The 17,241-nt window shown below is 45.8% G+C and overlaps 1 protein-coding gene and 1 pseudogene across 3 annotated transcripts in view; one reads left to right on the plus strand and one right to left on the minus strand.

Moving 5' to 3' along the window:
- LOC149362457 (uncharacterized) overlaps positions 1 to 17,241 on the minus strand; it is an 84,190-nt gene that overhangs the window by 113 nt on the left and 66,836 nt on the right. The window contains exons 3-4 of one of the 3 annotated variants that reach the window (XR_016289004.1): positions 2,919 to 3,265; positions 11 to 2,059 (exon numbers count right to left, since the gene is read on the minus strand). Coding sequence is in view for 1 of the 3 variants with exons in the window: in XM_089573064.1 (XP_089429190.1) it covers positions 1,842 to 2,059 (218 nt within the window). In the remaining 2 variants the exon portion in view is untranslated. Of the gene's footprint in view, positions 1 to 10; positions 3,266 to 17,241 lie in introns of those variants that run through there. The other 2 variants (XM_089573064.1, XR_016289003.1) reach the window with 2 other exon arrangements.
- LOC149362458 (uncharacterized) lies at positions 198 to 958 on the plus strand (annotated as a pseudogene).

Raw genomic sequence — 17,241 nt, forward strand, 5'->3', positions numbered from 1 at the left:
GAACAGGCAGTCCAAGTTGGCATGAAAGGAGAAGAAGACCACACATACTGTGCAGCCTCATCACTTCACTGTTCAACTGAAGCAGCATGTCAGACAGCAATTATTGTTTGCTCCACCCTGCATCCTCACACGTTCAGATTTTTACAGGGCTCTCAAAAGATTTATTTGACGAGCTGGTGAGAGCCCTTGCGAGCACAATGAAAACACCTTTCGCATTGCCCTTTGAGCATCAGGTGCTAGTGACTCTGATGAGGCTGCGGCTTGGCCTCCTTGTTCATGAGCTGAGCTTTCGCTTTGCGATGTCAACTGCTGCAGTCAGTCGCATTTTCTGCTCTGTTTAGTCAGGGCTTTCCAAATTTGGTCGGCGGTACCTTGTTTTCTGGCTTGCCAGGGACACAATCAAAGCACCAATGCCAGACAGGTTTAACAGTTATGAGTCTTCAACATGCATCATTGAATGCTTTGAAATATTCATTGAGTGGCCAGGCAACCTGCGACGCGGGAACAGGACATATAGCCGGTATAAGTCTCACAATACTACAAAGGTCCTGGATGTAGTTGCACCATGTGGCTTTGTAATGTTTGTTTCAAAGCCATACGGTGGCTGTGCAAGTGACTGTTTTATAGCCCAACAGAGTGGATTTTTAAGTTCCTGGCACCAGGTGACACAATCCTTGCTGAACGGGGCTTCACTCTAAGTGACCTCCTTCCTGCAGGAGTTAAGCTAATGCTGCCTAGCTTTTGTAAAGGTCGGTCTCAGATAAGTCACCCCGAGCTTGTGGAATCACGTCACCTGGCCAGGCTGCGGATGCATGTTGAGCGTTCGATAAGGCAGATGAAGTGCTTCAGACTCTTGAAAGAGCTCCCATCGAGCATTTTTGCCAAAAAACCATTGGCTTATGAAATCCTTACAGTTGTAGCCAGTCCGAGTAACCTCCAGCCACCCCGAATCAGATAGACACTGTTTTCAGGAAGGGCAAATGGCTGCTCAGGCTATGAGGTTTACCTCTGGGCTTTATAATGTGGTTTGATTTTCACTACCTGTACTCCAAACCGCTTGAGATTGAGCAAACTGTATGCTCGGTTTCATACATCACGTGCTATGCTGTGTAAGATAGGGAGTAGCATGAAAAATAACCAGAGGCAGGTTACCTCATGCTTATTTTGTGGACGAATGATCTAATGCAAGTGACAGCGTGATGTCAGCAATAAAAGTACATCTAATAAAGCTCCTGACAAATGTATCATATAATAAGCCTGCGGGCAAAGCATTTATTTTTCACTCAGCACAAGGAACGCAGTACTTTTTGATCGTGTACGTAGGCAGTTTAAACAAGAGCACTAGCTATGACAGCGTTGCACCTGATGTATCAAAAATGGATAGTAGTACTCACTCCTGCAGAGCTTAGAGGCTTGGCTATTGGTGGTTGCTCAGATTGCTAATGCCATTGTCCTACTACGTGTGAGTAAATATTAAGCCACGAAGGGAACAGGAATGTGGCTGCCCATAAAAACAAATCAGTGAATTACATATTGTGTGAGCATTCTTTTATTTCAACTCTGCACTTCACAGAACACACAGCTACTTACTTTACTGCTTACTGTCTGCAAGCACAGGGAGCAAGTGTGCAAAATAAAAGTTACTTGGGATATGCATTTCGAGAAATCCCTCATAACAAGACATCTGAACTATGTGCACTTCATTGGGTGACCAAATTATGAAATCACACTGTTTTTTTCTCGCAGCAAAACAGCTGCAACTGCACCTGTGTGTAATATTTGTTTTTTTCCACCCTTCCTAAGATGAAGCACGTCAATTTTATAACCAACATCATACTTGCCGCTCCTGAAGAGAGCTTCCAGTCTGCCATGTTCCTGCAGTGTTTGTGGCGTGGGGCACTTTATCTCAACCAGCAGGTCCAGTTCTGGTGCAAAGCCATCGGGGCTAGCTCCTAGCCATGGTTTTGCAGGACTCACGACGAGTCCACATTCTTCAACATAAGTGAGCTTTGTTTTTTCATACCAGGCACGTGCTTTAGGCTCACACTGTGATCCATACCTTCAGAAGACAAAAACATCACATACCACTCAGAGTGTGACCTTAAGCTATTTTATCACTATAATACTGCAGAACTGTGGGACCCTTGTATAGATACTGTATGTAGAAAAAATAATTATCTGCACCAAAACACTGCTTATCACCAGTCTTCATTCAACTCTCCATGCACATATTTGGATATGAAGCACTTCTAGGGCCAATTTTCAACAGGTCAATTGAAAATCCTGTGGTCATGCCTGCATTACTTTGAAATAATGGCGATTTCCACTGGTCGTGCTGGAGCAGCTTTTCTTGCTCCGTGACGACGAATTCGTGTTCCACTGGTCGAACTGGACCGACTGCGCGAATTCCGCTGGTCGTTTGGAGCAACTCCGTTCAATACGGAGCGCACTAGGTTGATACGCTAACCAGCGGCAGATCTCACTGGAACTTGTAGTTGGCGATGTCGTCCCTTCCAAAACAAACATGTGATTTTTGGTTATTTTTAGTGCGTACAGGAATGTCAGCAGGAAACACTGAGCGCTGTTCATTTTGCATGCGTTTGTGTGCATATGTCGTCTGCGTCATCTGCATCGTAGCGGTTACAACTCTCAGTTATGGCATTGCATGGAATGGCAATAGTCCTCACTTTGTCTGATGACAGCTCGTCGAAACCTGAGTCCGAGCACTCATACAGCAGCAGTGACAACGAAAAGTACCTCTTCTTCTGACGAAGAGGTATGTACATACGCTATTCCGTGCATGAAAAAAAAATATGCGGCGGATATGCAGTCAGGCTTTGTACAGCAGTTCACATATATGTTTTTGTACAGTTTCGAAAGAACTTTCGTGCGTCCAGGACAGTGGCAATGTTACTCACCGAAGGTTTTGAGGCGTCCCCAGTGAGCCCTCATTCCGACAACGGTGGTTCGTTGGTGTTGCGGACGGAGGAGCCCTGGAGTTGAGGGCTGTTGTTCAGGGCAGCAGGTCCCGGCTCGGAAGGACGATGGCGAACTCCATTAAGGAGGAAACTGTTTATTCTAGATATTTACAAGAGAAGGGTGTGCTGCCCTGAACGACAGCCCCCAACTCCAGGGCCCCTCCGTCCGCAACAACTGGTTGGCAGCGGTTGGATCGACCATGCGGCGTGGTGTTGCTTCTGCGGGTAAGTGCTTGAACTTTGCTTGAGATTCGCCAGGCTTCAATTGTTTGGGTAATAACTTTGAACTGCAGGGAATCGAAGGAAGTTGATCAGTGAAACAAGTGTGTTTAGCTCACGTCAACACTTGATCAGCAAAGTCAAGGCTCAGGGCAGCAAACATGGATCTAATGAATTTGATAAGGACAGATTTGCTGTCATTATGTGAAGAGTTGGGTGCGGAGGTAGAGGAGAAGATGAAAAAGTCGGACATTTGCACATTGCTCTTGGAAACCGCCAAGGAAGAAACAGTTAGTGATACGTGGGAGCTCCTCAAAGCGGAGCGAAAGAAAGAGGAAGATGAACGAAAGAAAGTTGAAAATGAGAGGGTAGCGGCAGAGCAAGTGGAGCGGGAGCTCAGAAGGTTGCAGCTCGCACATGACCAAAAGAGACTGGAATTTGAGAGCTCAAGAGGCACGACTCCAGAGAGAGCGAGCGAGGCCGAGCTTCGAATGGACAGACTGATGCAACCGTATAAGATTGGCAAGGATCTTGGGTATTACCTCGTGAATTTCGAAAGGGCATGTGAGAAACGTGGTTAAGCTAAGGAGACATGGCCACAAAAGCTACTAATGGTGTTGCCCTGTGAGGCGGGCACTATAGTCGCGAGGCTTAATGCGAAAGATGCCGATGACTACAAAAAAGTCAAAGTGAGTCTGCTTAGAAAGTACCGCCTATCAGCGGAAGAATTTCTACAGCGGTTCAGAGGCGCCAGCAAGAAAGGTAGCGAGAGTTATGCAGAATTCGCATTCAGTTTGAAGGCCAACCTTACAGAATGGTTGAAGGGTGCTGAGGTGTATGAAACCAAAGATAAGGTTGTAGAATGTGTAGGCCTCGAGCAATTCTATAACAGTATCCCTCAGGCTGTTAGGCTATTGGTGCAAGACAAAGATTATGTGTGCATGGTAGAGAAAGCTGCAGAACTAGCGGACGAATATGCAACACGAAGAAAGTTGAGCTCAGAGGCTAGCGGGTCTGAAATGAAAACTTTCGGGTTCAAAAAGCACTTTGTACCCAAAAATGGACCGCAATTTAGGAGTCGCGAGGTGGTTGAGGGCACTAAACCAGTCCGAGAAAAAAGTGAGGATCAGGTCAAGCAGGCCGAAGCTCCAAAAACATTGACGAGGGAGTTCGAGAGCAAGAAGCCATTCCGTTTCAACTGTCAAGAGATGGGGCACATCGCAGCTAGGTGTAAAAAGTCACGAGTAACCTTCTCATATGCGGACGACAGTGACGATAATTTGGAACTTCTGCGTCCGTATATTCACTAACTCCAAGTGAATGGAAAACCATGCAGGGTCCTTAGGGACAGCGGGGCAACAATGGACATTGTTCACCCCTCCCTTGTTAAAGAGGAAGACTTCACGGCAGAAGTTGATAAGGCAGGTGCTGGCAGATCAGAGTGTGTGTCTACCTATGGCAAGGGTGGTTATTTCGGGTCCGTTCAGAGAGCTAGTGACAGCAGCCGCCGTCTCGTCGGCTGTTTCGTCCCAGTTCCATATCTATTCTCCAATAGATTGAATCAGTTTCTGTGCGAATGAGGTCAGAAGCTGGCTGAGGGAACAGTAAAAGCCCTGACCAGGTCCAAATCACGTGAGCTTGCTCCCAAGCTTAGCTACAACCGAGAGACAGAAGCAGTGCTGTAGGCGTTACCGAAAAAAGCAACTAAATACGTTACTCATTACGCTAAAAAAAAAAGAACGCGTTACCTACAAAAAAAGGTAACGCGTTACCGTTACCGAAAAAAAGTATCGCACGTTTCTTTGCCGTTACTCCATGGCCATAACTTTTAATCAGTGCGTCTTCGCTGTAACTAACCTGTAACTCGTCTTCTCTCCAAGGCTTGTTTTCCAACCAAAAGATCTCAAACCCTGAGAACACGCTCACATTCTTTAAGCGAATGAAAACTGCGGATGGTCGCACTCTGCTTGCAACAGAGCCTAGGCAGGAAAAGCAGGCCGTCCTTTGTCACTGCTGTGGGAGTTCATACTGGCATGCTGTGTTTTGCACAATATCTGCATCAACTCCGTAGACAATACTGTGCCACCGATTACAGATGATGGGTCATCGAATGCAGAGTGAAAGAGTATGCCTCCTGATGAAAGTGAAAGCTGCAATCCATTTATGGCCACAGAAGCTGCACTCTGCTGCCAAGAACTGAAGCCAGAGGAAGTAATGCAAGCCATGAACCTGGTCTCCTCCGTCGGTCCATGGCAATGTGCAGTGCGGGAGAAGCGCCGCATTCAGCATTACCAGCGAAGGGGATTAGACGCCTTTGTCGCTTCGGGCTTCGATCCCCAGTGCCACCGGTGATACAACGGGTACAAGCTTTCCTGGCCTGGTGCTTGTCTTATTCAGAGTGAAATGCTTGGGAAATGGGTCTTTGACCTCACCTTGAGCAAATAAAAAATACCTTATGAGATGGCGCTCTTTGGCCATAAAAATTCACTATCATCATCATCACTCTCAACGCCACTTCTAGGACGCATTATGCAGATGCACCTGATGAAAGAATACAAGAAATTGAAATCGCTAATCAAAATGACGATACCTCGTTCACCCTGTCTGATGTCAGCCGGGCCGGGTATGTAGTAAGTATGCCTCAAATATTCTATAATGCTGATATAGACTTGTTAAGTTTCAGAGATGACAGTGATCACGTAAATGTGCCTCATAAGGAGGAGAGGAAGTTTCTTGTTTTTGAGTCATGCTTAGCCTGCCCACTGTGTGCTCACCCATGCACAGCAATTGATAAGGACGTGAAAGGCACATTACTTCAAGTGAAACGCATGTGCATAAATCATCACGTTTCTACCTGGGCAACACAACCTATGGTCAATCGAAATGCAGCAAGCAATTTGCTGCTCTCTGCAGCAGTTTTCTACTCTGGATGCAATACTTAAAGTTCTTTAGAGCTGTTAGGAGTATAGGTGTTGCCTGCAGCAGCGACCGCATGCACTTTCAAGTGCAGAAAGCATTTCTCATTCTTGCAGCCACTAAGGTATGTGACCTGGCCTGTCTGACTAGGTCATATATAAGTAACTTCAGAACATTTGTAATGTAAATAAGTTCAGAAACTTATTTTCCACTTTTGAGGTTTGGATGCAGCAACAGAACACCCTTTTTCAAGAATCTGCCGGCTGTTCACTGCGTGTTGCTGGTGATGGTAGGGCCGGTTCCCCTGGACACTGTGCCAAGTATGGCACGCACTCACTTGTTGACATAGATCGCAACAAGGTGCTACATGTTGAGACTGTCCAGGTAGTCATTTCTTTAGTAAGAAACAACAGCACGTGCGTAGAAAATTCAGCTGATCAGGATACTGATGACTGTCTCTATGGTTGGCTTTGCATTGCTTTTTTTTGCAGTCAAATGAAACAAAAAGCAGTACTTATATGGAACTAGAAGGCCTCAAGAGGATACTTCGCATATGTGAAGCGAATGGTCTTCAGATTTCCACGCTGGTGACAGACCACCACCCGCAGATCAAGGCATTCACATCTCGAGAGACCTACATAGAGCACAGCTTTGACTGCTGGCACATCGCCAAGAGTGAGTTCATTTAGACTGAATTTTGTTCACAGATCTATCTATTAGTGTTTAACAGGTGCTCCTATTTTAAGTGCTGAAGAAGTTGATGGCAGCAGGAAAGCTCAAAAAGTTTTACATGAATTGACATCGTGGATCTCCGCCGTGATCAACCATCTCTACTAGTGTGCAATGTCGAGCCAGGAACAACATGACCTCATTCTGGCAAAGTGGTGCAGCCTTGCCCGCCATGTCGTCAATATTCACGACGACGTCTATCCGAAATGCCAGCATGTTCCACTGGCTAACAAGAAGTGGCTAGAAGAAGGTATGCTCCTTTGCCTTTTTTTTCATTGTTTCAGTTGCCTGTTGTGATCTGCTCATATTTTTCTTGGCTTCCTTGCAGGACGCATCTTGCTGCACTCCATTATAATGAGAACAGTGCAAGGCAGCAAGCAAGCACCAGGAGCGGAAGCAAGAGGTGGATAGTCAAGTATCCGAAAGCAAAGAAGGCTGCTGTTGTCGCACCAGTGAAGGAAGCTTGTACATATGGTGTTTACCTGTATTTTTTTAATACTGCGTGACTTACTGTGCTTTTTTTTTTAATTTTGAGATTTTGTTTCAGTATCCCTTTAAGGAATGGTAGCTTCACACCAAAGGACAGCAGGGCTTCTGAGCCAGTCAACTGCAAATGGACTGCATGTGATTGTGACAAGTGTGTTGTCATTACTTCAGTACCTCTCCGAGGAAGTGGGTTTCAAGTACCTCCTGACCACCAGGACAAGCCAAGACCCTGCCGAGCACCTTTTCAGCATTGCGCAACAATCTTCTGGCTGCAACACGCATCCAACGCCACAACAGTTTATTGTCACTGTAAACTGTTCAGCTTTCGGTAGCCTTGCACTTTCTGTGTCAAAAGGGAATTGGGTGTTCTTAGTGAATTGTTAGGCCCAGATGCTGCTGGGCAAAGCACTTCTACTAGGAACCAGCAAATGGTCAATAAGTGCCTTGATGCAGGAAACATAGAGGCAGCAGAGGCGATGCTGTTGAAGGCATCCCCAGATAATTCAGGATATGTTGTGGCATCAAGCAACAGCCGGCTTATGTCACACTAAAGTGTATTTTTAAGACAAGTTGCAGGAACTGCCTCCGTATGCTGTTGATCAGCAGTGTGACGTGTGGTCCGAAGCACTATGGTCCACCAAAGCAGTTAAGCACCAAAGTTGCACGAGTCCACGGCCGCCCGACCACATGGCATGGCGATGGTAACTACTACAGCTATTACATCTTAAGCTACATTCTACTGGTGTCAGTAAATGATGCCAGCCTAAAAAGCATGCTAGAAAGGACCAACGCATTTTTTTCGCATTTTTATTACCACATTGCAAATAATTTCATATTTTTTTATTTCGCTACGAAAGTAGTTTAGCGTAACAAAACATTTAAGAGCTTCACGTTAAATATTTCGATAGTTGTTCCACTGCATTGTAAAGTGCCCCTAGGTGCTGCCTCAGTAGCAACAATCCACTAAAGAAATACCGGAAGCACATGGCCTGCTGGCCCGCGTATTTCTTTCGCATGTGTTTGCTGGTAGTGGTACGACATGGTGGTGCCGACCAGTGTTGCAGTACACGATTCAGGCCTGCGCAGCACTTTTGTCTCGTAGCGTCAATGCAACAGGCTAAAGGTGTCGCCTCACGACTTACTGCCCTGGAGATCTAGTTCAGATCCCACAGTAATGCTTCCTTTGCTGAAACCTTTGTTTTTGTTTGAGACATGTACGCAATTGTCGAATTCAGAGACTCGCAAGAAGTTGTCCCGTGCACCTGGGTGGACGGTGATAAATGTTTGTGGCCAGATATGGCTAGTGACAAAGCCGCAAGGTTGGTGTGCCGCGGACAGCTGCCTACCCCGGGCTTCCTTGAGTATTTGGCTTGCATGAAAGGAATATTCCGCAAGCATGTATCACTTTCTTCTAAAATACATCAGAGCCCAAGCTTGTCTTTCACGATTTAATCCCAGGAACATATGACGAAGGGAGGAAGAAACTAGACCTTGCACGGTTCACTTCCAATTTGTCTGCGGACGAGACCCCAACTCCAAAGCGCAGGCGTACTGTGTGGCCACATCGGCTCCGAAGCAACTCGGACTCGAGTTCTGACTGTAACGACTTTCCCGTCGCACCCCTGGGGCTGTTAGACCCTAGTAACACGTGCAAGTGTCGTTTTCAGTATTTACAGTTTGTGCACGTTTGCCGCATGCTTCGTTCATTTACAGACTCGCGCGGTCAGCTAGATGATCCATGTCATCGCATACCACTGACTTTGAACGCTGTATGGCATTAAGAGGTTTCACATGCAAAAAAAGCCATGCACCTCAGTATGCCTGATTTCCCAAGTTTCAATTTTCTAGAAATACTTCTGTGTTCTTTCAAGTATGTGAATGCTGAAATCACTGCATAGTCATGTGCTGCTGATCTGTGCATGCTGACAAGGGTGATAATCATGAGTAGCTAGCCGAAATGTGGCTCTCATGGTACTTTCATTTTACAAGCTGCATTTATTCCTCTGTGGTCAGCCCCTTGCCAGGAAAGGACTACAAAGGCACTGGCTGCCTTGGAAGAAGTACCTGGTAATTGTTTTTAAACTACAATTTATTTTTATTTTTGTGTTGTTTGGTTTGGTTTTAAATTTATTGTGCATTTATACCGAGCCAAGGATGTGACCTGCAGTGGCAGGTCTCGCATCGCATGTACCCCGAGACCTACACGACCGATACGTGTAGAGTCTGCCGGAGGGAGCCGGCAGATCACACGCACATCTTGTGGGACTGCATCAGAAATCGAAAGGAAGCAAGATCAGGAACAATCCCGCCGCGGCTGCCTCCAGCCGCGAAGAGCAACGACCATGACCAACAACTATGGGCCGTCCAGCAGGTCCTCGGGGCGCTCGGAAGGCAGGGACCCAGTGAGCCGGCAACGGCAAGCGGAAAACCCGCGCCGAGTAATGGCAGCCTCGTAGACGACGTAGGCCCTCGTCGGGGCGCGCGAGCGCCCAACTGCAGGCACAAATAAAGTTTGCTCCAATCCAATTCCTCAGGGTACTCTGGCTCGGTAGACGAGCGCCTTAGCCACTCATGCCAGATGTGCATTCAGGTAGGATGGTGCTGCCCCAGTCTTTTATCCAAAGATAAATCCGAAAACCGAATATTTATCCATTGTCTGCATTGATAACTGTTTTGTCTCCTTATGAAGTGTTCCATGTGCCATCCAGTGTGCCAGAACCAGTGAACCTGAAACCGGCTGTGGCAAATGGCATAAACTGCTGTAAACTATCTTACTGTAGCTCAATAACCACATATGTTCAAGTTTTCAGACTTTTGGATAACTGTCATTCTTTTTCCTTACAGGTGGTGCAGAAGGCTGCGTGAGAAGCCTTGGGTTTTCTGGTGAGTCCTGTTGCTTGATGAAGGAAATTTTGGCATTTTAACCTGTTTCCTTGTACTTGCAGACTTTCAACGACGAGTCCTGATCAATTTCGCAATAATCAGGCATACACAGGCAGAAATCCTAGAAGCCATTTCAGCAATAAGGCAAGCTGGACTGGCAAGCCAGGAAGGAGCAAGAAACTGTTGAAATGGTGCTGAAACAGCTGCTCGACTCAGTAGAGGTTTCTGAAGGAACCAGCGCACAAAACACAATGGACAAGAAAAAGGCGGAACACGACGGAACAGGCGTACTTCCGAAATAAAGTTGTAAGTTCAGCGCTCCTGTCCGTCGTGTTCCGCCTTTTTCTTGTCCGTTGTGTTTTGTGCGCTGGTTCCTTCAGAAGTATGTATTACCAACTAGCCCAACAACAAGTGTTGCTCAGTAGAGGTGTTGAAGGCCTTTGATGAAGGCCTAACGCCTGCTATGAGCAGTGCCTTGGTAACTGACTGCTTTTGAGTCTAGCAAGTGTCTGTGTTATAAATTTGATACCTTAAGGATTGCTCACACTCGCATTACTAGAAATAGCCAACAAAGATAGTTTTTTTTTTATTTTATTGATCACACCTTTCCTTCTCTTGATTCTGCAGTAGTTTATGTGTGCCCAAGCAGGTGCTCAAAGCCATTACAAGGTGAAAGGAGTTGACGAGATTTCCAACTGTGCAACTACACTATTAATGTTGCGTCTATGCACTACTAATTACTAGTGGAGACGTTGCAATGATACATACATTACTCCATGCACTAAGAACTATGTGAAGGTCGCGCAAAAGCATCCTCTAATTATTACTGGTTGCACTGCAGGCAAAGTGTCAGTTAAGAGTGCTGGTCTATTGGTTTTGTGTACACCTTTAATTTCTCCATGCAACTGCGCTTTTAGACCACCTGCCTATGTATTTTGTGAACCATCCTGTGTGGTAGCCAAGAAGAACTGGATTCTCTCTTCCAGATCTCTGAGCTGAAGTGCTTCGGCACAAAGACAGTTCCTCTAACCGTAAAAGGAATGCCGGGACATGTGATGAATGATAATACTGCAGCACAGTTCTCGATGCACGGCCGTAAGGCCAAAGAGCGGTTTGATGCTCTGAAACTTCGAGTAGTGATCTTTGGTGAGTATATATATACATTTTTGCACCAAATGTTCTCATGATTCAAAAGTGATGCCATGCTTGAGGTATACAAAAATACCACTAACGAAACCTACAGGCATAGTATTCACTTGTGGGTCTGGCTCTGAACATCTGTTGCACACCTGGCCATCCAGTCTATGCTTTATGCTTTCAGATGCCATCAGGAGGACGCACTACAACAGGGAGGCCACGCACGACGATGTGGACAGTGCCATTAAAGAGTGGCTGCGCCGAGTGAAGAAGCGGTGTGATGGCAAGAAGTAGTCAGCTGCTATAATTTAGAGGACTATTGACACTTTATTTTCGTCACATATTTTCTTATGCATCAGCGTTTACATGGCAAGATTTTTCGTGCCTCACGTGACCTAAGTGTTACCTACATGTCACAGACGTCATTCAGTTGGTGAAACTGAAACAGCACAGGAGGAGAAATTCAGTTATAAATTATTTAGTGGTTGTAGTGAATACTATGTGGTGAACCATGTGTTCTTATGTCTTACGCAGCATTTGGAATAAGAAACTGTGAAACTAAAAAAGGGTGTCAACAGGATATGGGAACATTCTCGATGGCCCGAACCCTGTATTGCTGCCAGTATAAAGTCTGGCCTGCACAGTGTGCCATAAAAATGTTGCATTTTTTGGAAACTAGCTGGTAAGTGGAGATAAAAGATATTAATCTAAAGACATTAAGATATTATTATCAGACTTCCCGCACCTCATCGAATGGCTGTGCAATGGCACCAGGTGGCCGGGTAAGTATTCATGATGTTCAGCTACTCCATACAATGTTCTTGATATGCTCACTTGTTGGCATACGCCGCGCATTCAAACAGAACATGCTGCACTGTTTTGATTGAGTGCAGGACCACGCATTTGCATGTTCCCTCCAAGTATGACACATGCTTTACATGTAAGGCTGTGTACAGATGTAAGGCTGTGTTCGATAGATTTGCTTATTTCACAGCTGTGCTCTAATGTAGCATATTTGTGCATAGCAGGTCTCAATGAAAGAAGTGCGGAAAGCGCTTTAGATGGAAGCAATGTGACATTAGAGGCGGTGCCCCGAATGAGTGCCAGCCACACAAACCTGAATAATTTTGAAAGGATGACAGTCTCTCTTGCCTTTCAGCTTTTCAGCGAAAAGGTCATTAATGGACTGCACCTCTACAGAAACAAAATTGAAGAGACTTGTGGCAGCATTGGAGCCACACTGACTCTTTTCAAGTGAGTACTCTATACAATTATTTGTAAGTTTGCACTAGCTCTTTAAAATACAACTTCAAAGAGAACTTGAACACGTTATAAGGTGTAATGTTTTGATATGCACATTCACATTCACATAATGACCTCATGGTTCCCTGCTAAGGCTCTGCGACCAAACAGCACATCTGTTGACAAGTTGCAAGCCATGCCGGTGCTGCTTAAGCAATGGGAGCTGCGCACCAAAGGACAGCATGGCTTTCTGAGCCAGTCAACTGCAAACAGACTGCGTGTGATTGTGACAAGTGTGTTGTCATTACTTAAGTACCTCTCTGAGGAAGTGGGTTTTAAGTACCTTCTGACCAGCAGGACAAGCCAAGACCCTGCCGAGCACCTATTTGGCATTGCGCAACAATCTTCTGGCTGCAATGAGCACCCAACGCCACTACAGTTTACTGTCACTGTAAACGGTCAAAAGGGAATTGGGTGTTCTTAGTGAATTGTTAGGCCCACATGCTGCTGGGCAAGGCACTTCTACTGGGAACCAGCAAATGGTCAATAAGTGCCTTGATGAAGAAAACAGAGGCAGCAGAGGTGATGCTGTTGAAGGCATCCCCCAGATCATTCAGGGTATGCTGTGGCATCAAGCGACAGCTGGCTTATATTTTATATCGTGGGTTATGTCACACTAAAGTGTATTTTTAAGAAAAGCTGCAGGAACTGCCTCCATATGCTGTTGATCAGCAGAGAAAAATCTGAGAACTTGAACTTGGCACAGTTCACTCGTTTGAAAAGATAATGGGGGCCTGTTATAGCCATCCAGTAGGCTGTAGAGGGAATTCTGGGACATGTGATGAATGATAATACTGCAGCACAGTTCTCGATGCACGGCAGTAAGGGCAAAGAACGGTTTGATGCTCTGACACCTCGAGCAGTGAACTTTGGTGAGTATATATATATACATTTTTACACCAAATGTTCTTATGATGACAGTGCCTTTCCGTGATCACAGCAGGCCATGTGGAAGGATTCGTTGACCTTGGCACCCTTCACTTCAGCAGAGGATAAGCACGCTGTCTGTGACCATGGCATGGTCATCATTTTTGTGCCTTTTTTTTTGCAAAATGAATGCAAATACTGGGGGATTTGCCACGCGTGGAAATGTAGAAGGCAGTCTTCTGGCCAAGATTATGGTCGGAGTCTGATTCTATCAGAAAAAGCTGGACTGCGAGTTGATTTTATTACTTCAGATGGAGCAACCTGGAATGCTGCATCATTGGCCGGGGCCAAGTGCAGCACTGTGCACACTGTTGACTCTGATCCTCAACTCTACTTCCTCTCAGATTTCCTGCACTTGATAAAATGTCTGCAGAATGAGCTGCTCAAGTCTGACTGCCAAGTGCCTGAAGGACAAGTAAGTATGAATAATTTGTGCAACTAAACTGCGCACTGTGTTAATTTCCTGCAGGGTTAGTTTTCATAAAACGGCCATATATTCAGTGACTATCAAATTGCATTCATTTCAGGTTTCCATGCAGGTGGTTCGGAAGGCTCTCAGAGTGCGACAGCACCCGGAGTTGTGTCACTTTACAGGCGATGCATGGGATCACAGAGTCATACGAACCCCAACAACTTTGAAAGAATGAGGGTTTCATTAGCATTTCAGCTTTTCAGGAAAAAAGTCAATGGAGCTCTACAAGACCATGATCATCAAAGAACGTGGTGACATCACAGGCACAGTGAACTTTTTCAAGTAAGTACGATACATTTGTTCTAACGTAAGCGCTGTTTGGAAGCCCTTTCTATCATTATTGCAATTTACATGTTGTGTTACTGTTACTGTTAATTTACTGTTGTGTTGTGTTACATGTTGTGCAATAAACAGTATAACCTTCGGTTCCCTTTTTCAGTCATTCACGACTTCGAGATCCTGACGTCACGCTTTCCTGCCGAGGCTCTGCGGCTGAACTCTTCTGCTGTACAGAAGCTCAATTCATTCTTAGAGTTTTTGAGGAGCTGGGAAAATCACATGAAGGGGCAACAAGGCTTCCTTAGTAAATCTACAGCAACAAAACTACGAGTGACAATAGCAAGTGTACTTGCACTCTTGAAGTACCTATGTGATAATCTTGGCTTTAGGTACCTCATGAGATCTAGAGTAAGTCAAGACCCTGTTGAGCGCCTTTTTGGAATTGTACGTCAGTCTTTTGGCTGCATCTCTTATCCAACACCCCAGCAGTTTATAATCACTGTTAACTGTCTGAGTTTCAGCAACTTAGCACACTCAGTATCTAGAGGAAATTGGGAGGCAGGAGGAGTTCTCAGCGCTCCACTGCCTGCAAATGCTGGTCTTCAAGCTAATCAAAGTACTAAGCAACAACTTGTTGACAAGCTCCTTGACTCAGGAGACTTGAGCACAGGAGAAGACCTGCTTACGGACAGTTCCCCAGACCATTCATCTTGTGTTGTTGCTTCCAGTGACAACAGGCTGATTTTCTATATTGCCGGGTATGTTGCCCGAAAGTGCATAGTGAAGTCCGGATGTGAGGCATGTGTTACGCGTCTCTTGAACACTAAAGAGGCTGCAGAATGCTTGAACCTGGCTTCGTTGTGCTGTATGTGTTTGTCGTAAATTTGGAGGATGCCTTTACTGAATGCAAGCATTCTGAGCATTCTGACTCAAGCATTCTTAGAACGTTCTCGATGTTCTGGGCCACATTAAACGAAAAGAGAAGATTGAGCTCGGATACTAAAACCATTGTGAGCAAGTCACAGCTGAGGTTACAGCATTTTATATCACAACACGCCTACATTTTTTTCATGAAAAGCCTAAACCAGGCGAGCATAAAAAGGTGAGCAGGTGCAAAGCACCTTATACTGAGCAGGTGCTAAACAAAACTCTGTGCTCTTCAAATAAATCAGACTTCAGCCCTGCCTTTCTCTTTTTGATTCCTTTAGCAAGCAGCTCTCTAACATTTGTAGAGCGCTGCACTTATACTGAATTGCATGCAAAAAACTTACTGTACTGAACAATCAAGAATTTATCCTGAGGGTGAAGTTGGGCGTACATGGGTTGATGAGGGTGGCGGTAGGAAGGTCGGCAACTCCCTAGCTAGGGTCTGTGCACCAACCTGGTAGTGGGTAAATATTCTTAACGAATCTGCGTGCCATTAAGGGTTGAGAAACTGCTCATGAAGAATGTTTTCTACTAATGTCTATGGACAACTTGCGCTTGTTCAGCATAGTGTAATCAAGTGAACAATTCACACTGGTGTGGAATTGCGAATGAACTTGTTTCTACACGCAGCCAGCGATTTGCTTTTACTCGACTGAGAATGCGTAACACGATGTTTGGGCTGTGTCAAAATATGACGAAGCAACTCCGAGTGGGAACCGTTGACAGGCACGTGCTATGAATACATATGGATGGCCGGCCAAATCCTGCACATGCCTGTTGCTGTCAGCATGGTATACCTTGCCGTGACGCACGGACAACATGATGGGAATGCCCAGATTATGCACTGCCTCACTGAGGGCATCTGGAGATGGCCACTGAACAGGGAGGTGGTGCTCATGGGGGACTTGAATGGGCACATTCAATCTCTTGATGGCTACCAGGACCACAATCGTGACTTCCTACTCAACTGGGCTCACAGACACGGCTTTAAAATCGCCAACCACCGGGTCGATTGTGAAGGACAATTCACGTGGAGTGCCCGGAACAGTCGGTCCACCATAGACTATGCGCTTGTGTCGCCCAGGTTGGCAGCCAGTATCAATAGGGTGCACATTGACGAAGATGGATTGTTCAGTGTCGGCAGTGACCATAACCACATCTGGGAAACCTGGTTGGTTTTTACACATGAACTCCCAGATAATCATGAGTTACCTTTTTTGGACCTCGAACTTATGTTCCGTGGCAGCCACGTTTGCCATATGTATTCCCCCCGTGCTAACAAGGAGCTACTGAGATACGACTCCTCACACTCCAAGGTTGTAAAAAGAGCCATTGCGTCTCTCTGTTTGGAGTCGGCGCTTCACAAGTCGTGCCCTCATAGCATGCAGGAAAGTCTCGACTATCAGGTTTCCCGCCTCTTGGCGGTAGGCTTCCCTGGTCCGGTCATATCTGCCGTCGCTGAAACCCTCCAGCAAAAGCAAAAAGGCGCCCAAAAAAGACCTGACTACTCGGCTTCAAAGCTGGTTGTGGTCCCCTATGTGCACCAGGTGTCTCATAACCTGAAGAAAGTGGCCGGTAGACACCATGTACCTTTGGTGTTCTCAGCCCCCAACAAGCTATCAAAGCTTTGCTGCTGCATTTCTGGCGTTTGTAAAAGGGGTTGCAAAAAAAGGCATGGCACTTCCTATGTTAAGTGCGCCACAGGAGTGGTATACAGCTTGCTCCTTTCTTGTGGCTCTTCCTATGTAGGCCAAACTGGCCGTTGCGTTAATGACCGGCTACGGGAGCATGCAAAAAATGTTGACAATAATGATAAAAATTCAAACCCTGCAAGGCACATTTCTTCCTGTACGTGTAGGGCAAGATTTGAGATGACAAAGATTCTAGGCAGGAGTACCAATGTAAAAGGCCGGCTTGTCTTAGTGGCCTTCGAAGTTAAAAAACTATCTGATCGCTGCATAAGTGATGCTTCGTTGCAGATCTATG

This window comes from Amblyomma mixtum, chromosome 2, assembly GCF_055824585.1.
Source record: "Amblyomma mixtum isolate Tamu chromosome 2, ASM5582458v1, whole genome shotgun sequence".
NCBI lineage: Eukaryota > Metazoa > Arthropoda > Arachnida > Ixodida > Ixodidae > Amblyomma > Amblyomma mixtum.